This window comes from Quercus lobata, chromosome 8 (assembly GCF_001633185.2).
Source record: "Quercus lobata isolate SW786 chromosome 8, ValleyOak3.0 Primary Assembly, whole genome shotgun sequence".
Classification (NCBI taxonomy): domain Eukaryota; kingdom Viridiplantae; phylum Streptophyta; class Magnoliopsida; order Fagales; family Fagaceae; genus Quercus; species Quercus lobata.
In genome coordinates this window covers 25,707,785-25,734,497 of record NC_044911.1, presented here as the reverse complement: position 1 = coordinate 25,734,497, position 26,713 = coordinate 25,707,785, and the positions used below count along the sequence as shown (strand labels likewise).

General features: G+C 35.4%; 2 protein-coding genes across 2 annotated transcripts; one reads left to right on the top strand and one right to left on the bottom strand.

The window, feature by feature from the left end:
- The first annotated feature begins 1,840 nt into the window (after positions 1 to 1,840).
- On the top strand, positions 1,841 to 9,542 carry LOC115957523 (DNA polymerase delta subunit 3). Its single transcript, XM_031075790.1, has 7 exons — positions 1,841 to 2,094; positions 2,162 to 2,313; positions 2,584 to 2,743; positions 6,613 to 7,046; positions 7,240 to 7,749; positions 8,236 to 8,338; positions 9,078 to 9,542. Exons 1-7 carry the CDS (start codon positions 1,970 to 1,972, stop codon positions 9,214 to 9,216), a joined length of 1,623 nt encoding a protein of 540 aa, XP_030931650.1. The 5' UTR covers positions 1,841 to 1,969; the 3' UTR covers positions 9,217 to 9,542.
- Positions 9,543 to 15,010: 5,468 nt separating this feature from the next.
- LOC115955939 (ubiquitin domain-containing protein 1-like) lies at positions 15,011 to 22,000 on the bottom strand. The gene is made up of 4 exons (XM_031074354.1): positions 21,769 to 22,000; positions 20,515 to 20,637; positions 18,242 to 18,361; positions 15,011 to 15,273 (listed from the first exon to the last, which is right to left on the bottom strand). The coding sequence occupies exons 1-4, from the start codon at positions 21,803 to 21,805 to the stop codon at positions 15,209 to 15,211; spliced, it is 345 nt and encodes a 114-aa protein (XP_030930214.1). The 5' UTR covers positions 21,806 to 22,000; the 3' UTR covers positions 15,011 to 15,208.
- Between the last annotated feature and the right edge of the window lie 4,713 nt (positions 22,001 to 26,713).

The window sequence follows — 26,713 nt, the reverse complement described above, 5'->3', positions numbered from 1 at the left end:
GGTTCTCCTGTACCCATATTTCCACCCCCTGACTTCAGAATTGTGAGAATCATTGTTGACTAAATGGACTTTTTCTCTAAAGTTTCAGCTCCAAGGGTAAAATGTGATTCCTTGTTTTTGAATCTGATTGGGGCATTTTGTATTGAGTTTGAGGTGCTCTAAGTGACTGGTTTTTTGCCAATAAAAAAGGTTTTGAACCCCAAGGTATCATTCCAAGAGGTTATAGTCAAATTTGCTTAATCAGGTAAGAGGGTTGGCTTGTTTTTTGTATAATTTGAGAGATGAAGTGGTCTAAATTAATGGGTTGATATGTCATAGACATGGCAGATCCTTGGAGGCGGCATTAATTTGGTTACTGTAGTAGACAAGGCTAGCCACTTAGGGTCAGCTACGTGTTTTAGGCAAAAATAATGTAGAGCATAAAAGTTAGGCCACAGTCAGCCAAAGAATAAAAACTCTTTTGGGGTGAAAATTTCGGGTATAGGACCTCCTCCATGAACCTAAGGTGCTACCAATGTTCCTTACCCACTTGATAGCACGCATGAGCTGGGCTCATGCAAAAGGTTGTAATGAAACCGATTTATACCCTCCAAACTACACCTCCTCAATTTCCTCAATATGTAACATGAGCTTGGACAATGTTTAAAAGAATAAAATATAATATACAAATGAATTATGCCCATAATGAGGTCAGGTTTGATTGAATCAGAATGTGTCACGAAAATGGGTATCAACAGCTACTACCACTAATGTTGGGTGAAGTAGTACCTCTCCCTTTGCCACGAGGACTTGGGGGTTATTCATGGGCTTTGAGGTGGGGTTTAGGTATTAAAAATTAAAATAAAATAAATTAGGTGAGACAGATGGCTTAATGAAAAGAATTATGTTGATGTGTTGAGTCTTGAGACTAGGGATGGCAATGGGGTGGGGCGGGGCGGGGCCGAAGGATGGGGTTTTCGTCCTCGCCCCGCATGGTTTTGTCTTGCTCCGTTCTCGCCCCGCATGATTTTGTTTTGCCCCGTCTCGCATGACGAGGAAAACTTTCTTACCCCATCCCCGCTCTTTGGGGTCCTGCCCCACCCTGTAAAATTCTACTTTTTGTTAATTTGTCCTATAACTAGTACAATTTTTTTAAATAAACTTATTTCATTAATAAAAATATACTTGAAATTACAACTAAATTTATCTCATCAAATCAAATCAATTTTTAGAAAAAATTGAATAATATATCCAAGTGTTTAATAAGACAATCATAAAAAATAAAAATAAAAATCTTATAGTATAACACATAATAAAATAAAGGCAGAGAACCACATTGGGTAAAATAAAATAAGTTAATATTGATATATTTCTTTAAATAGTAGGGTTTTAGGGTATGAAAAATTTACAATTATAACCCTTAATAATGCGGGACGGGGCTAAAAAATCTTGCCCCATCCTCGCCTCGTGGTGCGAGGCTAAAATCTTGCCCCATCCTCGCCTCGTGATGCGAGGCTAAAATCTTGCCCCATTCCTGTCTCACCACTTTTGTGGGGTGGGAAAAACCTGCGTAGAGCAAAACAAGGAGAGGCAAATTAAGCGGGACGGAAAAAAATTGCCATCCCTACTTGAGACCACTATATCGTTCTACTTTTTTTCTCTTTTTTGAGGGAGGAATGGAGAGACTAGAGTAGAAACTAAATATATAAAGTCCAAAGACACAAAAGAAATGGCGGGAAAACAAGTGGGGATCGGAATTAAGGAGGGAAAGTAATAAGAAAATAACACAGTAAAAGTAAAACCCCCTGACCCTGAGAGAGTAAAATAAATATAAATATAAATATACATACATAGATAGCCATAGCATAGGGGTTATTTATTATTCCTCTGGTTTGGTTTCCGTCCAAAAAAGAAAAGAAAAAAAAAATTCCCAAACCCTTGAGAACAAGTAGAAGAGGAGAAGTTTGAATTGTGGCGGCGTCGGTTGGTGATGGCAGAAATCGAAACCCTAGGGTTGCTAGACGAGATCCAATCCCTTGTCTCCGACACCCTCCAAGTGGTTTCTTACAAGTGGCTCAGTCGCAATTATTTGCTCTCATCAAATGCTGCTAAGAGGTAATTTGTGTTTATTATTATTATTATATGCAATGCAAAGAAAGGCAAGTTGATTTAAGATTTATAGGTTGCTTTGGGAATTCGTTGAAAAACACGGAGGAAGCGGAAGCGGTGGTGGGTCGGGATTGGAACTGGAAGTGGTATATACATTGTCTGGATGGTTGAAGAATGATTCCTCTAATTACCATATAACCCTTGTTTCCTCTCCTAAACTTTCAGGTAATAATAATAATCTTCTACACTCTCTTTTTAACTCTTTTAAGAATGAATTGTGCAAATTGCTTAGGTACCCTCCAAACAAACTACACGATTTCTTGCTAATAGATTTAATACAGAGCATGCTCACCCATTAGATACCAGCATCATATTCAAAAAATAATAAATAAATAAATAATTGAGTCCCATCCCATGTGCTGCAGCACCTTGCTTTTGCCAACTCAAAAAAAAGTCGTGAGAAACTAATATTCTCTTCTCTTCAATTTTGTGCAGAAGCTAAACAAGAGTTTGATGGCAATTGCTCAGTTCAGGTTTATAGTGTGCAAGCTTCTGTTCCAAAGGATCCAGCTGCACTTTGGAATCCCGAGTTTGTACAAGCTGAAGAGCTCTTTAAGCAGTCATTTAAGGTTGACAATTGCTTCAGAGATAACAGGTTAGTTAGTGTGCGTGTGAAGCTTGTGTGTGCCGTGCCATTCGTTCTTCATACCGTAATGTGCCAAAGGTCTTTCTAGTTTTTATCTTGTAGACTTTGCTATTATTTTAGATTTGGCTGCTTACTGTAGCTATTTAGTCTCTAGCTTAGCTGATGCAGACACTGGTGACTCATTTCATTGCTCTGAAATTGTTGTTGACTTGATTTTATGCTAGCCATGAACCCAACCAACAAATAGTTCAGATCAAACACCAAACCAACTCAAACTCCATCAAACCTTACCAGACTCATCTATAAACAGAACCTCATGAAATTGTTAGTCCTCTGTGAGGTTATCGCCCTAGACCAGGCTTAAACTCTTCTCTAGAATTATGGAATGGTCACCATGTACCAGTTTTGAGGCAATCCCAAGATTTGTAAAACATCAAGTAACCCTCAATCTTCAAGGAGTAAACTGCAGTAGTTCCACTTCAGTCCAACCCTAACCCCAATATTTTGTTAATTTGTAAAGATGAAAAGGGACATGGGATGCCTAGTGAACCCCTCAATATCTGAACTCTTGAGTCAAGTGCTTTAAATGTCAAGGCTTTGTCACATTGCTGCCAAGTCTCCCATTAAAGGCCTCATCATTGATGGATGAAAACAGGAGTGATGAGGAAGATATAGAATAACTAGTCTATGAGTCTAACAATACTGAAATCCATGACATAGATGAAGAGCGCAAGGAAGAACTTGAGAGAGAAACAAGCAAAAATTTCATTTCCCTCCCACAAAAATTTCAAACAACTATCCCATCACTTGGGCTATAGGCATGAGTCCTTTTTAAGCAACCCTAGTTTAGATCTTCTCCCACTATCACTATAGTGGGTCATCTTTTGCTTCATTGACTGCTCATGCTTTGAGTGAAGTTTTTCGGATGTTTGGGATTGTTAGGAATATGATAATAATTGTTGTAATCCCTTTAATTAGGTAGTTAGTTAGTTGAGATTAGGATGAGTTAGTTAGGATTTGAGCACATGTAACTCATTTAACGCATGGAGTAATTCTTAGAGCACATGTTGAATTAACTAGCCAATTATCTTAAGCAATGTGGGCCAATGAGATTAGAGCTAGTCTCCTATAAATACATGATTGTAATTCACATTAGATATTGAAGAATAAACCAATTCATTTCTTAGTGCATTTCCTCTCTCTCTCTCTCTCTCTCTCTCTCTCTCTCTTAATATTTCTCTATGGAGGGTGACTACCTCGAATTAAGTTATTTCCCCTACAATTCTCATACATTCCCCTACAATTCCTACCCATCCCCATTAAGAACCAACATGGATTCAATGGATTTGTTGGAAAAGGCCGCCTCTCTTTTGTTTGGATGGCAGAATTGGTTGGGGAAACATTCTTCTGATGTTTGGAATTTGGTACCAGCATGTGTGATGTGGTTAGTTTGGTGGGAAACAGTCACACCTTTGAGGATGTTGAGAGACCTATAGATCATTTGAAGTCCTTCCTAATTCGGAATTTGTTTGATTGGTCTTAGGTTTGGGGTTTTACGCAATGTACTTCCATTTCTGATTTTCAACATTATTTTAGTATATCTATTTGATTTGCTTGTAATTGCTTCTAGTACTACTTGTTCATCATCACAAACATAGAGTACTTTTTATTGATAAATTTTTCGATTACTTATATATTAAAAAAAAGAAAAAAAAGTATGAGTCAATAGAGACATATGCACATCGTATTTTGGGGTTGTCCAATTGGTCGGATGACCGTACCAAGCTGATTGGACCCGCCTGAACCGAAGCCCAGCGGTCAACTCCAAATGGATAGGACAGTCGGTTACAGGTCTTAGGATATAAATTTTTATTTTTCGGTTCGGTTGACGGTTGGGTTGATTTCTTACCCGATGAAACAGACCCAACTGTTAAAATGAGGAAAAGGCTTACTAGTTATTTGTACATGCCATGCTCTCATAAGTGGAAAATATAATCTTATCAACAAATAATAATTTTTTATTTGATTCTAGACTATTCTATCTCACTCAAACTGATCTATTGGATCAGATTACTCTCTTGTATCTAAAAGATTATATAACTCTCAAAATCTCAAATATCATATCTCTCTCTCTGTCTCTATAAATTTCTCACCACAATGGGGATGTCTTTGTCACTCTTTGTCCCAGAACCACTTCAATGATGCCAATATCTAGAAGATTTCGAGCTCTAGGTAGATTTTTAGGTCGTGTGATTTAAGTTTTGGGTAGATCTGGTGAGCAATACAAAAATTTTAAGCAGATTTGTTTAGATTTTCTGTTTTTTGGCTTTTTTCATGTGGCATGATACTTGTAGAACTGTGTTGGGTTGTTGGAGATTAAAATTTGTGGATTTTTGTGGTTGTAAGGTTTGATTTTTGTTTGATTCGTCTCTCTCTCTCTCTATGTTGTGCTTTTCCTTCAAACTCGAAATCACCTGACGAATCTGACCCACTCAACTGATGGCCCGAGCCACCGGCTCTGACCTGAATATTTGTTTAGCTGCGAGTCCATTTTCCGTTCACCAATTCAATAGGGTTGGGTGTGGGTCCACCCCAAACCCAATCCAACCCAACCCATGGACACCCCTAATCATATTCATGAATTGCATCATGAGGTTAGTAGGAAATTTCAAGCAATTGATAGTCAGCATAAAATTCAGGTTTAGTCATGTTATAAAGAATTTTTAGTGGATTATGTTATGGTCCAATTAGGCCTGAATTGTTTCCTTACGAATCCATTAGGCGTCTGCAAGTCTATAGTGTTGGACCATTCAAAGTGTTTGAAATGGGTTGGACCAAGTTCGGATATTATTGACTTTTCATCTAATTATGGAGTTTGCTTTGCATTTAATATTGAGGATCTATAACTGTCTAACAGCCATCCCAGAAAAGTTTTTGATGAGCTTTCCCATGATCCCATTAAAGCCCTATGACTAATCCAACATCACAAAACATTTATCTTAGCACATAAAGAACAATTGATGCTATTGTGGATAAGCAGATTGTTTCCACTAGGAACATAGGAGTTTAACCTTTCTAATTCGTTGAAAGTGACAACCAGACTCAGATTGCACTTGGATCCAAAGTTGAGTTGTAACAGTTTGACCCTAATTTGCTTGAGCAATACCTGTGCCATGGGGAGCTACCTGTGCCATGGGGAGCTACACTGGATGGGTTAAGTCTCCCCCTCTGGGAGAGTTGATGTTATCCCTAGCGATTGCTTTCATTGGACCAATTTTGTTGTTAATTTGATGTTAAGCTATTTTAGTATTTGATATCATTTGAATTTGAGGATTTTATGGGATTTGATTGTCATTTAATTCTTTCCTTATTTGATACAATTTGGGAGCCTATTTAAAGGCCCTACCCCCTGAGAAAACATTCTGGAGACATTGATTTGATGAATAGAATTTTAAGTTGGAAACTTTTTGATGGCTAAGTGTTGATTCATAGGTTTTCCCATTTGGTGTTGATTTCAAGCCACCCTAAGTGTTGATTCTTGGGTTATATCCTGTCTTTTTTGTTCTACTTGTTTTCCCCAATTTTTCTTGAATTTTGAGCTATATCACTAGCCCCTAACCACCTAAAACATAGAAAATTATGTAAGAGTTAAAATCAATAAGCCCTTTCACTAATATTACTTCACACTTCATGTAGTCTTTTTGGACATTGTTTCTGAATTATTTATGTTAGAAAGAATTAAAAGAAAAGGTTGATAAAAGTAATAGTGGTCGATGTCTCTTTGGTGAGTAGTAATTTTAGTCTTTCCAGTCATGGGCCACATGAATGAGTTTACATGTGCTAGTTCTTCCTTGATGCTCACTGCTATCCTTCTTCAGGTTCTGTGGGATTTCCAATTCCTTTGTCAAGCGCAATATGGAGGGAACACCTGTTAGCATTGCAAATCCAATGCCCAAAACTGCTGGAGGCCAAGGGCAATCCAAAAGCAATACTATGCATCAAAATAATGTGGTTCCACAAGCTCAGCAAAATAAAGTCCAGGAATCTAACCCAAAAGTTGTTCTGCAGACTCCCAATGTGGTACAAGATGTCAAAAGTGAAACCGATGGCACAGGGGTTCACAGTCAGAGTACCAAGCCTCCTTCAGATAAAGAAAAAGTCCCTCCCATGACTGCTGGAAAAAAGAAAGTCCAGAATGGTAAAAGCTCTTCTGGCACTGGGGGTTCATTGGCCAATATTTGGGGTCGTGCATCTGCAAAGTCAAAGCCAGTAGTCCCTGTGGAAAATAATAATGTCCTTCCAAATCCAACTGGTTGGTTTCCATTCAGATTATACTATGCTGTTAAAATTTGAAGTCTGTTTGACAATAAAGAAGTTAGTATTGACAGATTTTTCCTGAGATGAATTGCATAATGCAAACTACTGTTCTACATTTAATATTATTTTCTTAGCTCACATTTTTTCTTTTACCTACTAACTATTTTCTTCCTTCTACATTTTAATAGCCAGTGCAGAGGCTCAAATATGTGCTCGTGAAGCTGTAGAGGGTGGCAGCAGCGATGATGATGGTCAAGATGTCAATTTTAAGAGAGCCTCCAATGGTGAGAGTGGTAAAAAAAGGAGAGTTGTTTTTGATTTCTCAGACGAAGATGAATATGAAGATGCAGTCAGTTTAGCATCACCAGATATTCTGAAAGTTCAATCATCTCAAGATCAGAAACAAAGTACAAAAGTTTTGGTTTCAGAGAAATCCAATTTGAACTCGGACAAGCAAATAGAAGATGAACTTGAGGTTAAGGAAGAGATAGTTACGGACAAAGAATCTAACCAACCGCTGAGAGAGGATTCTTCGGTTATCAGTAAGGGCACAAACACTGGAACTTCCTCTACAGAGAAAGTTCAAAACTGTATTCCTCAAAGTGATGTAAATAAGGATAATCTGAAAATTGCTGCTCCAAATTCCCCTAAAAGAAAAAAGGTGTTGAAGACACGGATCGATGAGCGGGGAAGAGAAGGTAAACACATTCTTAGATGCTTCAGGTTCCAAGGAGACCTGTTTGTATATATTATCTGCTGTGGTAGTCATAGTTTCTTCTTTGGGAATTCACTACCTAATCCTAATTTAATGAAGTCAAGACAGCTTTCACATTTTAACGGATATGTAAAACAAATACTTATATCTGCTCTTCCTAGGTAACCCATCTTGGTACAATAATCGCACCCAATTTGTTTAGCAGTGGAGAATTGTTCTTATTATAACTGTTTGATATTATTTTATTTTGGCTCTTTTAAGTTCAATATTCTTAAAACCACTCAATAATGTAGAAGGTTATTCTTTAGGATTACTAAAATATTGGTCACATAACTCTGTTTCTGCATATAGTTTCTATAAATGCTCTATGTAAAACAAACCATATTTATAGCCAATTTTGTTAGTCAATTTTTTTTTTTTTTATATACTATTCCTTTATTTATAATTATATGTTTGTATCTTGCTCCAGTAACTGAGGTAATCTGGGAGGGTGAAGAGACAGAAGCAAAGAAAGCCGACAGTAGTATGACAAAGAAAACTGACAACTTTGCATTGAGCAATACAGTTAGCAGGTTACTTATGTGCTTCATCTTTTCCATCTATGTTTAATAAAAAATACACTTTCGCATATCTTGCATGTTTGTACAGGTTTCATTGATAAATGTCATGCTGGTTTGATGATAAACTTGTTCTATGATAAAAATAGCAAAAGAAAATTGTCCATCTCTTGGTCCACTTTTCATTCATTTTAAATCATGCACTTAGTTTGATTATTGGAACTACAAATCACTGCCTTAAAGATGCACACCTGTATCTTTGGGGCCAAATCTACCTTGTGCTGAGAATTTTGTGGAATACAAATGGTGCCAAATTGCTTGGGTCATTTCTAATGGAGGTTACCTGTAGTCATTATTGCAATTTAGGCAGTATGGGCCTTACAAATAATATAGGAAAATCAAACTTATTGCTGTTGCATAAAAATTGTGGGAGAGGTGCAAGGAGTATAAGTCAGATGTTTGTGAGTATATGTAGTTATTTCTTCCAATGGTCAATTTGTAAGCACTAGTTGAGGCATTAGTGTGCTTAGTGTGTAATGCCTTTAAATACTATAGGAAAATCAAAGTAAAAAATTGACATCTTGAAATACTATCTATGATGACATCTTGAAATACTATAGGAAAATCAAAGCAAAAAATTGAAAGACTGATTTTTTGCTTTGTGTATGCAAGATTCTCCCTGTAAATACTATCTTTTTAGCTGAAATATAGCTCTGATTGATTAGGCTCTAAATGTTTGGGTTTATGAATCCAGGCCTCCTGTAGCTAAGAAGTCACCAACAACAGGAACCACGGCTCCATCCAATCAAACAGGTAAAGCAGGAAATAAGAAAGCAGGGAGCTTGAAAGATCCTAAGCAAGGCAACATTCTTTCATTCTTCAAGAGGGTTTAAGGAGACGTATTGGATACTTAAGCGAAGTGTCAATGTGAATAGAGAACTATATAAATTGATGGGTCTTTAAATGCTAGTCTTCAAGTAATTATTAGGTTCTCTTGAGTAATTCAGTCTGGGTTTCATTTAGTTGGAGGATTTAAGGAATTTTGGACAAAAGGTTGTTAATAGAGCACCTTGTGCTTTGCCAAGGAGGGAATCAATGTATTTGCGTTCCTCTTACGTTTATCCATAGAGTACCTACTCTAATTCTTTGGGAAATGTCAATGTAACGACGGTTTTACAAAGAGTATGTTTCTTATTGTCACAACTGTGTTTTTTTTTTTTTTTTTTTTTGCATAAATGCACTTGTCCTTACATTTTCGGTCCATTTCTATTTTGGTCTCTACTTTTCTATTTTATCACTTTTAGTCCCTAAAATGAAAAATGCCTCTGATTTTGGTTTCTACTGTTACTTATTTAACAGAAATTGTTGATGTGCCAAACGAAGTACAGTACTAACAATAAATGTTAACTCAGCCATTAAAATAATAAAAAAAAAATTATTTGGCAATTTATAAATGCCATGTCAGATTAGAATTTTAAAAATTAATTTATCAATTTTAACAAAAAGAAATGAAAAAACAGAATTAAAAATCAATAGCACATGAATTTAGATCTAACATCCTCTTCATCAAGAACACATGAGCACAAGCCTAGAAAATCAAACACAACACAATACATCATGAACAAAATACCCACAAATTCTAACAAACCAGCTCAATCCCTCAGGCATACCAACAACAACAAACACAAACTAAAAAAAAAAAAAGCCGTTTGAATCTTTTGTCTTTTTTGTTTTCTTCATCTCTGTCTTAGTGGTTAATCTTTTGTTTTCTCTGGCTCAACCAAAGAAGCCAAATCCCAAGTTCAAACTAAACCCAAATCCACCAAGCCACTCTTCATCTCCACCGCTTTTTTAATATAATTGATTCATCCATGTAGAAGAATATTCCAAGATTTGATACAAGCTCATCCGCTACAGCAAAATCTTCCAACCTTTAAAAACTTAGGTTCATTTCCAAACAAATTGCTGCATTGATCAAACATATACATTAGGTGCAATCTAGAGCAATTACAAAAACTCTCTCCCTCAGTAGGAGCCTTTTTCTCTTGCCTTAGCACAAGTCCTCTCTCTCTTTTCCAATACGGGTTTTTTCTAGGTCTTAAGTAGCCTACAAGGTTTGGTTAAAACCCCTCATCAAAATGGATCATGCAATCATTGATGGGATTCAGCATCTTCAACTCACTAAAGAAGAGGAAGAAGAAATCTCCATTTGTGGTGTTTCGGGTCATGATGAGAAATATTGTTCTGGATATCAAGGTAAGTCCAAATGTCACAGGCAATATGAGGACTGGATCAGAGCAAACAGTAGTTTTAAGGGGGTTTTTGAGAAACAAAAAGCTACTAGCAGCAGTGGGTCGGAGGAAAGAATGGAAGAAGACATGTGTTCAACACAATCCGATGACTGCTAGTCAGGCGAGTCTAGGTATGGAGCAAGCGAGGCACTCAATTGCTTTGTCAAATCACACAAGCTCCAACAACACAAACTAGGGGCAAGGCAGCAAGTCAGTCGTGCTGTCAGTGGAGAACTAGAGTAATGATGTTCAAGTACGCCCCTTGAGCCCAACGCCCTCTTCAGACGTGCACTCACGTGATTCCCAAAAGTCCTCAGTGATGGGGAAGGAAGTAGAAGTCAATGCTTTGGATATGGGCTTTCAAATGCATTCCTCTTAGGCCCAAAAATCACCCAGCCCGAAACCCACAAGCAAACCCTCTCCTAAAAATGAGCCCACCAATACCTCTTTATGCCCAAAGAGAGGGAATTAAAAAAGGGTTGCTAGAGCCCAAGGAAAGAAACCCCAAAATTTTATTACGCAAGCACAGAATATTGCTGGGCTCTCGGGTTCAAAAAGAATAGCCATGCATGACTGTTTAGATGAGAGTGTTGAAAATCCTCAGAAGAAGATTCGTGCCTCACACCAAACTGATGTACTGAACCACTTGGAGAGATCGGCATGTAATCATTGTAGATGGTGGTGTGTTGTTGTTTGTTGTTTTGTTCTCCCAGTTGTTGTTTTGCTATCTCTGGTGTAGCTCATTTTCAGATGAATGAATAGTTCATGTATTTCTCATCAAAAAAAAAAATCTGCCAACCTTTTGTCAAACATAACTATCCATTTCACCTAAACAACAATTGTTATACATATAATGAGACTAGTTTTGCCGATTAGCAATGTAATTAGCCAAAGCAATCAACGACGCAACCTTCTTTGGATCAAACCCAGATAGCTGATCTTTTTCAACCTATTTGTGAGACCCACCTCCCAGAATTGCTCCTAAAACCACAGTAGCTTCAAGCAACGTTGCCGTTTTGTGTAAATGGATAAACTCAAGGTGTTCCAAACCCACATCGGAAAGTCCCTCAGAACGCAACAAGTCCTTCTGTCCCAATCGACCTCGCGAGCTCTCCGATAGCTGCGATTACCCTTGTCGGCGGCACACCCACCGTAGACACTGCTATGTGCTCAAAAGCAAAGGCTAAAAGCACGTCACCTGCGAGAACCGTGACTTCCTCCTCCACCCGAAACTCACCTTCAGTCACCTCGACCTTCACCTTGAGCTTGGAGACTTTTGTAGAGAGAAATAGCTTGGAGAGAGAGGTTGAAATTTTCATAGAGAGAGAGAGAGAGAGCTTGGAGATTTTGTTTGAGTTTTTAAGATTTAATTTTTATGTTGTGTTTGGTTTGCTTAATAGAAATTGAGTAAGTTATTCAAAAAATATCTAAATTTTTAAAATTCAAAAGTAATCTTTTTTTTTCAGTTCAAATTAAAATTGATAAATTAGAAATTCTTTATTTTTAAAGTTCTAAATTAAAATGCTAAGTGGCATATTTTAAATACCAAATAAATTTTTTTAATATTATTTGAATGGCCAAGTCAGTATTAACTGTGCCAACAATTTCCGTTAGTAAGATGACAGTAAGAACCAAAATGGAACTCGTTTTTCAACTTAGGGATTAAAAGTAGTAAAATAAAAAAGTATAGACCAAAATAGAAATTGACTCAAAATGTAGGGACCAAATTTACGCCTTTTTTTTTTTAATACAAGATAAAGAGTATGTTTCTTCTTTACTATTCATTTATTATATGTAACAAAATGGATTAGAGCAACCACATCAGTTAGGCTCCGCTTGGGAGTTCACAAGGGAATAAAATGGAATGGAATGAGATGGTCATAAGGGAATCGAAAGGAATAGAATGAAATGAAATGTATTTAAGTAAGGGAAAGAAATAGAATAGAATGGAATTAAGTAACCTTGATTGGATGTTTTAAAATAAAGGAATGGAAAGGAATGAAAATGAATGGAATGTAAGTAATCCTGTTTGAGAGCAACATGGAGAGAATGGAATAGAATCATTTTATAACAATATTACTATTAGACTCCTATTTTAAAATAAATGGTTGAATATATAGGTGTATTTTTGGAGTTTTAGTAAAAAAATCATTAAATCTAATTTCATTCCCTCTCATTCCTCCCAATTTCGAGGGAATGAAAATTTGAGGTTTTAAGGGAATCGAGAGGAATGAGTATTCCCTTCTACCCATTCTATTCCCTCTCATTTAAACTCCCAAACGAGGGAATAGACTTTCCATTCCCTCCATTAAAACTCCCAAACAAGAGAATGAAAGAATATTCTAAAATTATTCTTTTTATTCCTTTTCATTCCATTCTATTCCCTCCTCCCAAGCGGAGCCTTAGTGTATTTTACACACCCATTTTTACACTAAAAACCTACTTTTTTTATTTTACACATCTATTTTTACAAAACACCCACATTAGTTTATCTATTATATCATCTATTTTATTTAAATAATCAATTTCTCACTTTTTTTATTATTTTTTATCTCAAACCCTCACTCTCCACTCACGAGACTCTATTCTAGAGTCTTCTCTGAAACTCCTCTCTTTTCCAACATTTTCACTCCTCTCTGAAACTCCTTTCTATTCCAAACTCCTCTCTGAAATTTCGATCCAAGCAGGGAGCACGACGCCGATCTGAAACTCCGATCCAAGCTAAAATCTCCTCTCTATTCCAAACATCGATCTAAAATTTCTATCTGAAACTTCGATCTATTCCAAACGCTGATCTGAAACTTCGATCCAAGCACAGTGCTAATTTGAAACTTCAATCCAAGCACGGCGAGAAGAACTTTGATCCAAGCACGACGAGAAGAACGCCAATCTGAAACTTCAATCCAAGCATGCCAATCCGTCATAAGCACCCATCCACTCTCTCTGTCTCTGTTGGTGTGTCCGTGTGTAGGTGTGTTTGGTTTTGTGATGTCTGTGGTTGATTTTTGATTTTGTCTGTGGGAGTGTGTGTATTAGAGGAAGAAGCTGATGATGAGGGCGTTGGTTTTGCAATTGGAGAAGAGAGAGAAAAAAGGGAGCGAAATTAGAAATTATTAAAATAATGTATAGAAGAGCTACAATAACCATGTATGCACGGTTACTGTAGCTCTTATATAATTATGCACAATTTTGCACTCACTGCTATGGGCGTTTTTTTGGTCAAAATGTGTAAAAAGAACTACTTTTTGTATTTTGCAAGATTATCCATGGATTGATGTAGTTGCTCTTATACTGGATAATTTGATCCTCAAAAGTATAATTAAGGATCATAACTCATAAGTAAAGTTACAAAGTCCGAGGTTCACTAAATTGAAACTATCAAGCCCTAACCTTGTGAAAAGAATTTGGGAGAAGAATGGAAATAAAGAAAAGAGCAAAATGTGAAACACAAGTACGGTGTCAAAAAGTACCCCAAAAATATCCAATGAAAAAAAAAAAAAAAAAAAGAAGAAGAAAAACTTTGGTCAAACTCGTGTAACCTTAGAAAGACCAAAATACCCTTAACTTCATTGCTAAATGCATGATATATTGTCCTCTTACAAATGGACATTCCTTATTCTGTTTTCATTTTCCTACTAGACCTGTACTATTCTACTTTTCATTTTACCGTTGGATATCAATAGAGGTTCATTGTCCGCATTTATTTCTTGAATTTGGACTTTATTTCTCGTGCATAACTTTCCAATAATGAAAAATTTACCCTTAATTTTAGCTAAGATCTTCAAAAAATATAAGGATCCACCCCCACCACCCCCAAAAAAAAAAAAAAATATATATATATATATTCATATTTCTCATGCAACATTCCTAAATTGGAAAAAATTTTGTAATGGTTATTATGGCCTTCTCATTCTAAAAGTTCTAGACTTCTAGTTTCACCCCTGCTCTTGCGGGTTTAAGTGCAACCGTTGACAAAAAGATCACCCTAAGATGATCATCTCATGGCAATTGAGAACGAATCAAATCAAATGATCCTATTTCTCAATCTTTCTAACTTGCTCATACGGAACCAAAGTTGAAAAGATTGAGAAAAATCAATCATTCACAATCACTAATAAAGGATTCCTCGAAAAGTTAAGAATTAGTAATCCTTTTTAGAAATAAAATAAATTCGATCTTATACATATGTGAAGAAGGTAATCAAAAAAGGAAAGAAGACGAGTTCTTCTTTCTTTTAGAACTTAGGAGCCGTGCCAGATGAAAGTCTCATGCACAGTTTTGAATGAGAGACTGGATTAGTGTCAAGTTTTGAACTTAACTGCCATAAATAAATCCAAGGTTAGCATGGCCAAACCTTCAACAGCTAACATGTGACCACCACAAACACAAAAACGCCCACCAACAAAAGCCAACAAGTTGCATTTCCATTCAATTAACCAAGAAACTTACAAGAAGCTAAGAGAAGTCCAGAGTGAATGCAAATGGAAGGCATAATTAAAAGTAAGACTGAAAGATTAAAAGAGAATGAGAGAATAATATACATGATTTACATTCAATCTTTGTGCACAAATGGTGCTATGTATCCTCTCTGGTATTAACTTTCTCGAATCAAGTTGGTCGGCTCACTCAAAACATATTTGGGTAGTTCATATTTTGCACCTGCAATAATAAGTTTTGCAACGCCAGGATAGCAAGACTTAATAAGAAGAGAAATAAATATAATAACATAAAATCTTCTCTAAATAAAATCAGAAATTATCTCTCAACACGAGAATCATCAACGACGCACCATGTTAGAACAAGGAACTGATCCTTCTTTTCCTCAAGAAAGAAGAAGGAACTGATCCTTCTGCCCAGGGGTACTATTTGGCTCAAATTGCCATTTAGTAGAAAAGTATATTCCCCCAGATGGCCCAAGGGGATTTTTGTTAGAAATAAGTCATTATCAGAAGGGAAAATTATAGCATTTCAAAATGAAAGTAATTGTACTCTCCCACCTCCTGTGGTTTTCCTGTAGTTCAGCTACCTACCTCCTCTGTGAGGGGTGTGGCCTCCTCCTATAAACCCTTGCCCTCAGCCCACTTACTCGATTTCACTCACCTATCTTTGACTCCAACCTCAAAGCTCTAGCTCATCTACTTTTGTGGCCTTTCCACTAAACCCCCAATGACAGTGTACACCCACTCATCGCCAGATCAAAACCCAAATTCCTCATCCTCGTCTCATTTCAATCAGATCAAATCTTCAAATCAAACCATCAGCCCCATTCAACCACAAATCTCAATGAAACCATATCCCTATCATCAAACAATCCCCAAGCTCAAAACCTCACCCTATATAGCCCTGTCAGAAGACTCATTACAGATAGAATCCTGAAAAAAAAAAAAAAAAAAAAAAAAAAAACCCAAGTTGAGAGCAATTCTGTCCATGGCTTGTAACCCATCTCATGGGCTCACCACCATTAACATTGGACCCACACCTTCTTGCTCTGATTTGGCTCAGATGAAGACCGCCAACAGGTTCTTGGGTGGAGCTACATGGGTTTTCAGTTTTTAAGTCTAGAAGTTCAACCAAAGTGCCACCATGGAGCTAGTTTGTGATCCAAAGGGTGGTTTGAGGTGCAATTCATTTTTGATGACCTAGAAGTCCATATTTGAAGCACACGATTTTTAGTTGTTCATATTGAAATTGGATCCGAAGGGGAGGCAATTTTTGTCAAGCTAAAAGCCCCAATGTAACTATTCTGTGAGTGTGAGGTCGAGGTCTACTTTGATCCTAAGGGCTTTGCTCCAACAGAGAGGTTGGTTGCTAGAGATGTCTAATTCCATAAAGGTTCCAATCATATGACCAAGAGTGTCAACATTTTCCTCAGATTTTATCAATGCGCAGATTTTGTAGCTAAACCAAAACAAACAGAGCCAGACCAAAACAAACAGAGCCAGATACTTTTGTTAGAGCCTCCTTTTGCCGTTTGTTAGGCCTGACGCAACGCAAACCTGATGTCATTCACTTAGGGCTGTCACTTTGTCTTAAAAGGAACTCCCCTTCCATTTTTGAAGGAATAATCTAAAAAATTAAAGCCAGGATTGAAGGGTGGCTAGCAAAAGTTCACTCACAAACAGCCAGAGCTACCCTCATCATCAAGTCAGTTTTTTTTTCTATGACAGAATACTCAATAACAGACCCTTTTTCAAAAAGCCACCTGTGACCATATTGACAAAACCTTAGGGATTTCTTCTAGGGGTATAATAATAATAATAATAATAATAATAATAATAATAATAGGCACCATTGCTATCTAATATATTGGGGAAATCTTTGTAAGCCTAAAGCCCTAGGGGGCCTAGGATTGAGGAAAACAAAAGATGTTGATATTTCCTTCATGGCCAAATTAGAATGGCAACCCTCTCAAGAACTCACCCCTCCTCTAGGCCAATCCAAAAAGGAACTCCTCCACCACTTAGAAAGGGATATTTTAGAGCAAGAACACCTTTCTGAGGACTCTTGCTTCATGGTTAGTAATGGTTCCACTATAAATATTTGGGAAGATCCATGGGTCCCACTTTCTCACTTCTTCAAGCCCTAACCAAAGGTAAATGCACAGCCGATCTTTACAAATAAATCCACTCTCCTTCCAGTCGGATCTAACAGAGCTACAAGAATAATTTGAACTAATCATAGTGGCCCTCATTCAAATAATCCTACTCTCACCAAAGTCTTTGATGGATAAGAGGGATTGTGACCCCAACTCGAATGGGCTCTTCAACACCAAATCTTCCCCTCGACAAATTGGAAGATCCTACAGAATATAAAGATAAATGAGAAACTTAAATATTTCCTTTGCCCCAGGTGTGGTGGCCTTGCCCCCCAAATTTGATCCCTATCACCTTGGAACCTAAACTTCACATCCTCCCATTGTTGGATAGCCACATACTTTTCCCGGATTCCCACCTTGGTTTGGACAAAAATGAGGTGTAAAAGTTTACCTTATTTGCTTCAGTGCTTTGTGATCAAATCTAGTGATCCAGGAATAACTTAATCCACAAGAACATATTACAACTTCTATCCAGCTGGCCAAACAAATCACCATGACCCATTCCACCCATCTAAGGGCTTGGAACTCCATCACCCCTGACACCCACAAAACCCAACTCATGGTGCCCCCTCCCTCAAATTGGTATAAGTTTAACTTTGATGCTGCTTCAAGAAATGACCACACCTCTCTAGCTGATGTGTGCAGCAGGGACACTTCTGGCACTATCATTAAATTAGCACAGCAAAAGAAATTGCAGCTGACCCTTCCTGGGCCAAAGCCAAAGCCAAAGCTTGCCACCTTGCAATTTCAACAAGCACAGCAAAAGAGATTGCATCCTCTCTCAATTTAAATGCTGCAGTTTTTGAAGGTGATTGTAAAGTTGTATACAATGCTATAAAAACTATACCCTCCCTGGTTCATTGCCCCTATGATTCTTAGAGGATGAAGTTGGTCTGGAGCCCTGAAATGAGCTTTTGTTGTACCATTGCTACTGGTTAATGATACTTAATCATTCAGAGAGAAGGAAAGGGAGAGGGGGGGGGGGGGGGGGAAGAGTCATTATCAGAAAAGAAAACAACATAGATTAAGTACCTCTTTCATCATAGCAGATTGTCAAATCAGCACTTTGAACTATGACCCCCGCACTGTCCACAATAGCTTGTGCAAGGCTTAAGTCAGCTTCAGCAGCAGCTCGCAGTGCATCCCAAATCTCTAGTGCCCAGCAAAATGATAATTACATTACAGATGTACATGCGAAAAATTGATGGATATAGACAATAAGTATTTTTGGTACCATGCAAGGTTGACAGAAAATCACAAGAACTTGACAATCATTACTTCCCCGTTCCCTCTCTTTAACTTCTATGGTAATAACATCAAAGCAAAATGGCCATACTTTTAAGTCTTCAAAAGTTCATAATCTTCTCTAAAAGATACTTGTAGTTAATAGCCAAAAGGTATAGACTTTTCTTATCATCAAAAAAAAAAAAGATAAAAATATTTTTCTTATCAATATAAACAACCATGTTACAGGGTTGCATTGAATAACAAAATTGACTACTGTTGATGTAAAGTTCCAATTGCTGGCACATAAAAATTGGCAAAATGTGCCATAACTTCTGCATGAGGCTTATTTCAAGTACTGAAGTTTATGAGTGCACCTTCCTGTTTCAAAGGATTGTACACATTAAATCAACCAAGGAAAATGAATAAATTAACTCATCATAACAAAGCCTACCATCAAATATTGGAGTCAGCTAGACTCTCAGACCATTCTACTCTATGCAAGGTGGTACCACTGTAAATCATAAGCCAGCATGCCCTTCTTTCAACAACCCACACTCAAATTTGACCTTCTCCATATCCTTGCCCTTCCTCCTCCATAATCAATATAAATTAATATATGTATTTATTGCAAAACCCAGGAGAAAATATATCAATTCAGAATCTGATTCTGGGAATTTCCATGAAAAACGTTAGGTTTCTTCCCATGGCATTGTAACAGATATTATTTCATTTCTGTTATAACAATCACTGCAAAATGGCAGGCTCCATTCTTTAGAAAACTGAGTGCCAATAAGTTACTATTATCAATCCCACCCCGCCACCCCCTATAATAAAAAATAAAAATAAAAATAGTCAGAGGTGAACATGCCTGCAGGGTGTTAGAAAGACCATTTCAAAAGCTGATCAATCTGATTTCTTATTTCTTGACAATAATAATCACTACTGGAAAAGTTAGATTGCAAGTGATTATAATGGCATCATGTTGATAACTCAACAGAGCCTTATCTCAACTATTTATGTGAAGATAGCACTCTTGTTTTCCCAAAACAAAAGTAAAAGACCAAAAGTTTTCCAACTCAGTGGCCATCAAGGGAACCCCTTCAGACTGAATCACATCATACCTCTTTCTTTGCTAGATGTCTAAATCACTCCTCAATTTCATATATATTGATCTACACTGCATATGATCAAACCTTCCCCAGACTTCTTTAATTTGATAGAAATATGCTGATCAAACTAGTCAATTCATCTCCATTCTCATATCCTCCTAGTCAATGATAAGACTAAGGTATTTATCATGAAGAATGACGAGACTAACGTAAATTATGGTTGTTAGTGGTACATTCGGCCATCAATTTTTCATTTTCTTTGTTTCATCCTCTATATAGATTATAAACACTATCGACTCCCCTTATGCCTAAAGACAACCAGGTCCTCCTATGAGATGTTGAACCAATGCTTCAAGTCCTTAAGATATGTCTATTCTTAGTGCAAGAGATATTAGATATTGAAACCTTATAAAAGTGCTAGTTACTATTCTTGAAATACGTCCTAGAAGGTCAGAAACTTTGAGGACAAGCAATGAAAATATCTTAAACCATCTATTAGGAAACAGGACCCTCAGAAACTTTGGCAGTCAATGGAATGCAAACCAACGAGTCAAGCCAAATATGAACAAAGACCCTCAAGTAATTCTTGAAATAATTAGAGTGAAATACCTGGTTATAAAAATTTTCATGTAGTAAGAGTGTCATAACATGTTTTACATAATAAACAACACTACTTCCTAACATGGGAAAGTTATCTTGTGATTCTGTCTTATATATATATATATATATATATATTGATTGATCTTTTATGTTGGGTTCCATTATTTCTTTGTTTGGTTATGATCCCTATTGGTTTTCAACAGATGACAAAACATCAAAAAGTTGCTTGCATATCGGACAAGAGATTATCACTTTAGTCTTGTTTTGTTCTTTTTCTCGAACTTATATTATACTAGGCACTAACCTTAGGAAGTTCCAAAAGCTTTCAAAAACAATCTTCGTAATCATATAATTCTGAGGCAACACTACCTTTTCTACCACCATAGTGAGGAGCAGTGTCCCAAAACTCATCTCGCAACTGCATAAGCTGAGTCTTGGTTATTGGTTGAGGATGCTTCCAAGGTTTTGGCTTCCGGATCTTTTTTGCTGTCCCTGTTTTAATTAAGAAATCCAATATATTATAATAGAATATCTCTCAGTATTCAAAAAAGAGGAATACTTGATGTTCACAATGACGAACACAAAGTATCCAATGAATTACAAGGAAATTATATAGGACAATGAAGGGAGTCCTGGAACTCAAAAATAGAATTACAATGAGTAGAGCTCCAAGCGCAAGACCAGTCAAAAAAAAAAGATTCCAATTGTAGTAACCGGTTTAAATCATTGTGTGCTCTAATGACTGGAGTTAAAGAATTGATAGCTTGGAATCATGACTAAATGTTGAAATAGTTAAATTAAATCATATTGCTGAGTCATTAGCACACAATGATTGATACCAGTTACAACAGCTATTGATTCTCATTAAAGTATAAAAGCATGGAGCACTTCAATTAGTTACAGCTACTAATTCAGCTGGACTTTTAAGTTCCATGTGTCTAGATGGTGAATGAAACACACTAGAAAGGACATCCCACAACATGCCTCCATGGGAAACTGGTGCTTTGATCTAGCACCATTGACAAAACTACCTTTGGGGAGTATACCCAAAAAATAAATAAAAACAAACTACATCGACCAAATATAACATCCAGAAAAACTAAACCCCATCACCAAGTAATTGAAGAGTATTGCTACTCAAATTAAAAACCTCTCCCGAAAATAAATAATAGGGTTTAAAAATTTGTGGCACTGTGCATTCCACTTGTATCTCTTCTCACGTCATAGAATGGAAATATCTTCTTAAAGCCTTCAATGCCAACAATCTAAATTTTTATTTTTTTTTTGGGTTTCTAAAATCTTGAAGCATATACATATAACATATAATTTCAATTCACAATCACAATCAGCCACTGAATTTAAAAACAAATAAACGCAAAAAAATGTACAGAGCCAAGCAATTCACAAGTTAAAGAAATATATGAATCGGGAAAAATAAAAATAAATAGTTTGTATACAAAATCGAAGAATTTACTTAGGCTACAACAACCAAAAACAAATTTGGTTTTGGGTTTGCCTTGAAGTGAGTTTGTCGGTAAGCAAATAGAAGGTAAAAAGATGAAGTGTTGTTGGAAAGGAAAGAAAGAAATCAAATTTGTTGGCAAAGAGAGAGAGAGAGCTGACCGTCTGGTTTGGCCTGTGAGGATCCAGCACAGCCCATTGTTTGAGTTTGAGTTTGAGTTTGAGAGAGAGAGAGAGAGAAGAAAACAAAGTGTGTATAATAATAATAATAATATAATAGTATTTGTATTTTGTATTTTTGTATAGCAGCAGCAGCGGCAGCTGCAGCACCAAAAGGAAAGAGTAAGAAGCTTGAATGAGACGCCAAGTCAAACTCCTCTCTCTCTCTCTTAATGGTCTCTTCTCTCTCCTACCTTCTCTTTCTTTCTACTTATAATAAACATCCTTGTCTTTTTTTCTTTTTATTAAATTAAAAAATTTATAAAATTAGTGAAAAGTTATTCCTGTTTGGTTGGTTAAACTGAGGAACGTTGTTTGGGTATTTTTGATATATATATATATATATGTGGGTGAAAATATGTGTTGAAATATACGTAAAATTATTTAAAATATGTTAAAATGTGTTAGAACTTAGTTATCAAATATCCCCTTAACTACTGTAGTACTTTTTCGATATAAGAGGGAAACTTTTTTTAAAAAATTTTAAGCTGAAAAAAAAAAAAAGAAAAAAAAAAGAAAAGAAGAAGAAGATATTATTAATCAACTCACAACTTAAATTAAAAACCAATGTATAGGGTGGGACGGGGAGGCGGTGACCATTAGTTGATTACATATAAGACGAGATGAGATGAGATGAGTGAGGTGAGGGGCTATATGGCTGAGAGTTTCACAGAGAGATCGGGGGCCGTTTTCATGAAATGACTAATGATTGCTCAATAATAAACATGGTAGTTAGCTGTCTATGATCTGTTATATTGTTCGTGTGGAGAAAGGGTGGGTGCCCTCTTTTTTTCCCTTTTTTTTTTTTAGTCTGTTAAATTCTAAAATAATCTGGAAATTTATCCTCAAGATTGAGATAACATATTGGACAAAAAATGACTTAATTAAAAAATACTTTTTTATCCTATGAAGAAAAAATAAATAAATTGTAAAATTTTAAGATGTAAACTTACAAAATAACATTTAAGTACTGTACTTAAATTATATCTTAATATATATATATATATATATATATATGGCTATCGCCTAACACTTCCAATAAGTTTTTTTTTTTTTTTTTTAATACACACTTGCTCAAATCTTTATTCTAATTAATTAGCAACCATAATAGGTACCAATTTAATTATAAAATTTCTTATAGTTTTTTTTTTTTTTTTTGTAATAAATGGTTAGAAAAATTTTCTTGTAATCTCATCTACACCAAACAAAATTCATAGGTATCTTGACCTTATGAACAAAGTTAACTCCAAGCTCACTCTCTCATCCCAACAAAGTTCTAAAAAATGTGTCTCAATTACTTCCACCGATTGAAACCTAAATTGTTTCATAAAAAATTTTAAAAAATAAAATAAAATATAGTGCATGTTTAGCCTAAATCATTATTAATGATAATTTTTTTCTAGAACTATGATATTTTGATTAAATATATAAAAAATAATCTTGATTTAGTTGATATTAATTCTTTAGGATATGTATTGAATCTATTTTTGCTTGTATAGGTAAACGTTATTGGTTGTTTTTCTTTTTTAAAATTTTTAATTTTTGTCTTAAAGGTTATTGGTATTGTTAAGTGAAGTTACAATAATACCTTTAATAAATTTGATTACATTATTTTGCATTTTAAAATTTTATTTTATTCTAATCATATTATAATATTTATATTATTGATAGTATTTTTTTGTAAATATATTTCAAATTATAAATGTATGCTAGAAATATCAATTTTGGATATCAAAAGCATAAAGAAAAAAAAAGATAAGAATAGGAAAATAAACCTCAAATAGGATCTTTTGATAAATTGTTTTTGTTACTAAATATATATATATATTCAATTTTAATTGTAATAATATTCAAACATGAAGTAAAAAAAAAAAAAATTTGTTAATCATATAAAAAGACTAGATTTTTTTTTTCTTTCTAAATGCATGTATCACTTATATAATCCATTAACAATACTTATTACACTTGTTTTTGTATAAAGAATTTTTTTTTAACATTAAAATTGCTAAAACCCTATTTAAAATCAATTATGTCACAAGAAGATTGAGTGGATCAGTTATATTATTGAAAATGAAGTGCTAATGAGACCTAAACATAAAATAATTTTACATCTTAAAAAACAATAAGAAAGTATTTTAAATAATAATATATAAAATTAAATAAATATTATTTAATTGATATTTAATTATAAAAAATCTCCACTCAAAGTTATTCGTTATCACCTTCAACCTCAAAAGTTATCAAGATAACTATTGTTATGGTAAAGAGCAATTATTTTGAAACATCTTTATTTAGGGATAATGTCTCTTATGGATATTGAAGGCAAAAGAAAAACTCTTAGTCCATACTCACAAAAGGAAGTAAGATACTAACTTTTGATTTAAGAAATGAAATCCTAATACTTGAGTAAAGAATTAAAATTGGAGTTAAAAAAATATATATTTACTAAAAAAAGGAATCAAACTCTTTAAGAATTTATGGGTGTTTTCAAATTAAATCATACACGTTAGGAAATTTTAAATGAAATTTTGTACTTTAAAAAACATTTCAATTCAAATCATAAAACCCATTAGAGGTATTCGTAAATGGAAAATGATTATAATAATAAATAAATAAAAGATACACCGCATATTTTGGAATAAAATAATGGCTATAGATAATAGATACATAGTTGAAACAATCACACAGTATCACTAAATGAGTGTATGGTTTGAATTGAAAAGTTTTTAAAAAGTGAAAAAATTTAAACCGCTCCCATACAGAGTTTTAGAATGTAGGTAGCCAAAAATAAATAAATAAATAAATTAAACGATTTTGTGTGTGACTGTTATACTTACCTCGGAAAGAGGTTATTCAGAGATTAAGCCGTGGATAAGGGGGATTTGGAAGTGAACTAAAAGATATTTATGCCATTATGATTATGGTGTGGTAGTTAAAGTCGGTTGGAATTGGATATGTTGCCTCGTGATACTGAGCCTGAGGGTGGATAGCAAACCAAAAAGGGATTTTACATTTACTAGTACTTACTACCCACAAATGCCTTCAACAATATATGCAAGACAATATTCATGTTAGCACGTAACAACCAGTTAACTTTGTACATCCCAACAACATATGTCACAAGGATTGCATGTATACCACATGTAGGGAATATTCACGAAATAGAAAGAAAAAAAAATATGCGTCAAAGAAAATAATTACACAAAACAATATTTACGTGATTCTGCAATTTGTCCACGTCCACATAGTTCCAATAATTTCACTATTCATAGGGAAAAAATACAAGATACAGCAGTACAGTTCTCTCTTAAAACAACACACCAAAACCTAATCTCCAAATAACAGTTTTTCTATCTTGCGCACAGGATTCATAATGGAATAAGGCTTGGGCCGCTTCATGGACTAAACCTCAAAAAAAATCTCATTAAAAACTATAACACTTTTATATCAGGTCAAGTCATAATCCGAATGAAACATAACTAGGTTCCACATAATCCAACACACATTGCCATCTTTCTATTGGGTGATCTTGGTGGTCAAAAAAAAAGCCTACTTGATTTTCAGTCACCATTTTTAATTATTTGGAACAAGGCTGAGGATCATTATTCTATGAGTCTCATTCCAAGTATGTTATTTCTTGAAAGAAACAACAAGCTTTTCTTATCTTTCAAGAAGTTGACTTGAATTATCAATTACTATATATTCGGCAATGTTTCTTGTTATAACTTATAAGTTTTTTTTTTTAGCAAAAGAACTTATAAGTATGTACCTTTAAAGGAATTTTCCTAAACCAATAATGTCAGCAAATATCTTTTTGGTATGTTAGGCAAGCTATATATTGGATGAATATATACACTGGCGAAAAGATATATTTGAAACATTTGTGCGCATTTGAGATCCATTTGGCACTGGCAAACATCTCCTACAACAGGAATCCTCATCAAAACAAGTACATTCCTTTCGGACCGTATCAACATATTTAGTATATACTCTTTTTATGTAATGGGGCAAAGAGAGCTTACACATTTTTATTTTTATTTTTTGATAGATAATGAAATATTTTATTAAGAAAAAAATAGCCAACTTGAGTACATTGGAGATGTATTGTGGGGGCAAAAATCAAGAACCAAAATTACAATGATCAAGTAACAGAGGAAGAGAAAAACAAGAAAAATGCAACAGGGCCACACTCCAAATAAAGAGAGTGTGTAAAAAAAATGACTTACTCTCTAGCAAGGACCATTCACATCCCTCAAAACAGCGAGCATTTCTTTCCCTCCAAATACACCACATCAAACAGTGCAGCACAAGTCTCCAAGATCTATACTGCGATGCCGCCCAAATTTACCTTGCCAAGATTTAAACACCTCAATAACCTTAAGTGGCATAACCCAATGCAGCCCAAACAAACAAAACACCCACGACCGCAACTCACAAGCTAAAGGACAATGAGGCAAAAGATGATCCATCGACTCTCCACACCTCTTACACATGTAACACCAATCAAGGACAACAATATGCCTTTTACGAAGGTTATCAGTTATAAGAATCTTACCAAAAGAAGCTGACCATGAAAAGAAAGCCACCCTTGGAGGAACCTTTGATTGCCACACCAACCTCCAAGGGAAAGAGAGGGGAGGGTAGAAAGAAAGATAAAAACTACTAACCTCAAACCCTCCACTCTTAGCTAACTTCCAACAAACCTTATAAGGGCCAAACCCCTGCACTTTCGAAGAATAAATAATTTCCATAAACCGATCAAAAGATTCTTCCTCCCAATCTTGCGGAGATCGACGAAAATGAAAATTCCAATGTAGCTGCCCACCAGACCATCCCATAACCTTCACCACTGAAGAATCCCTTGCCCTACTAAGATCGTAAAGTTCTA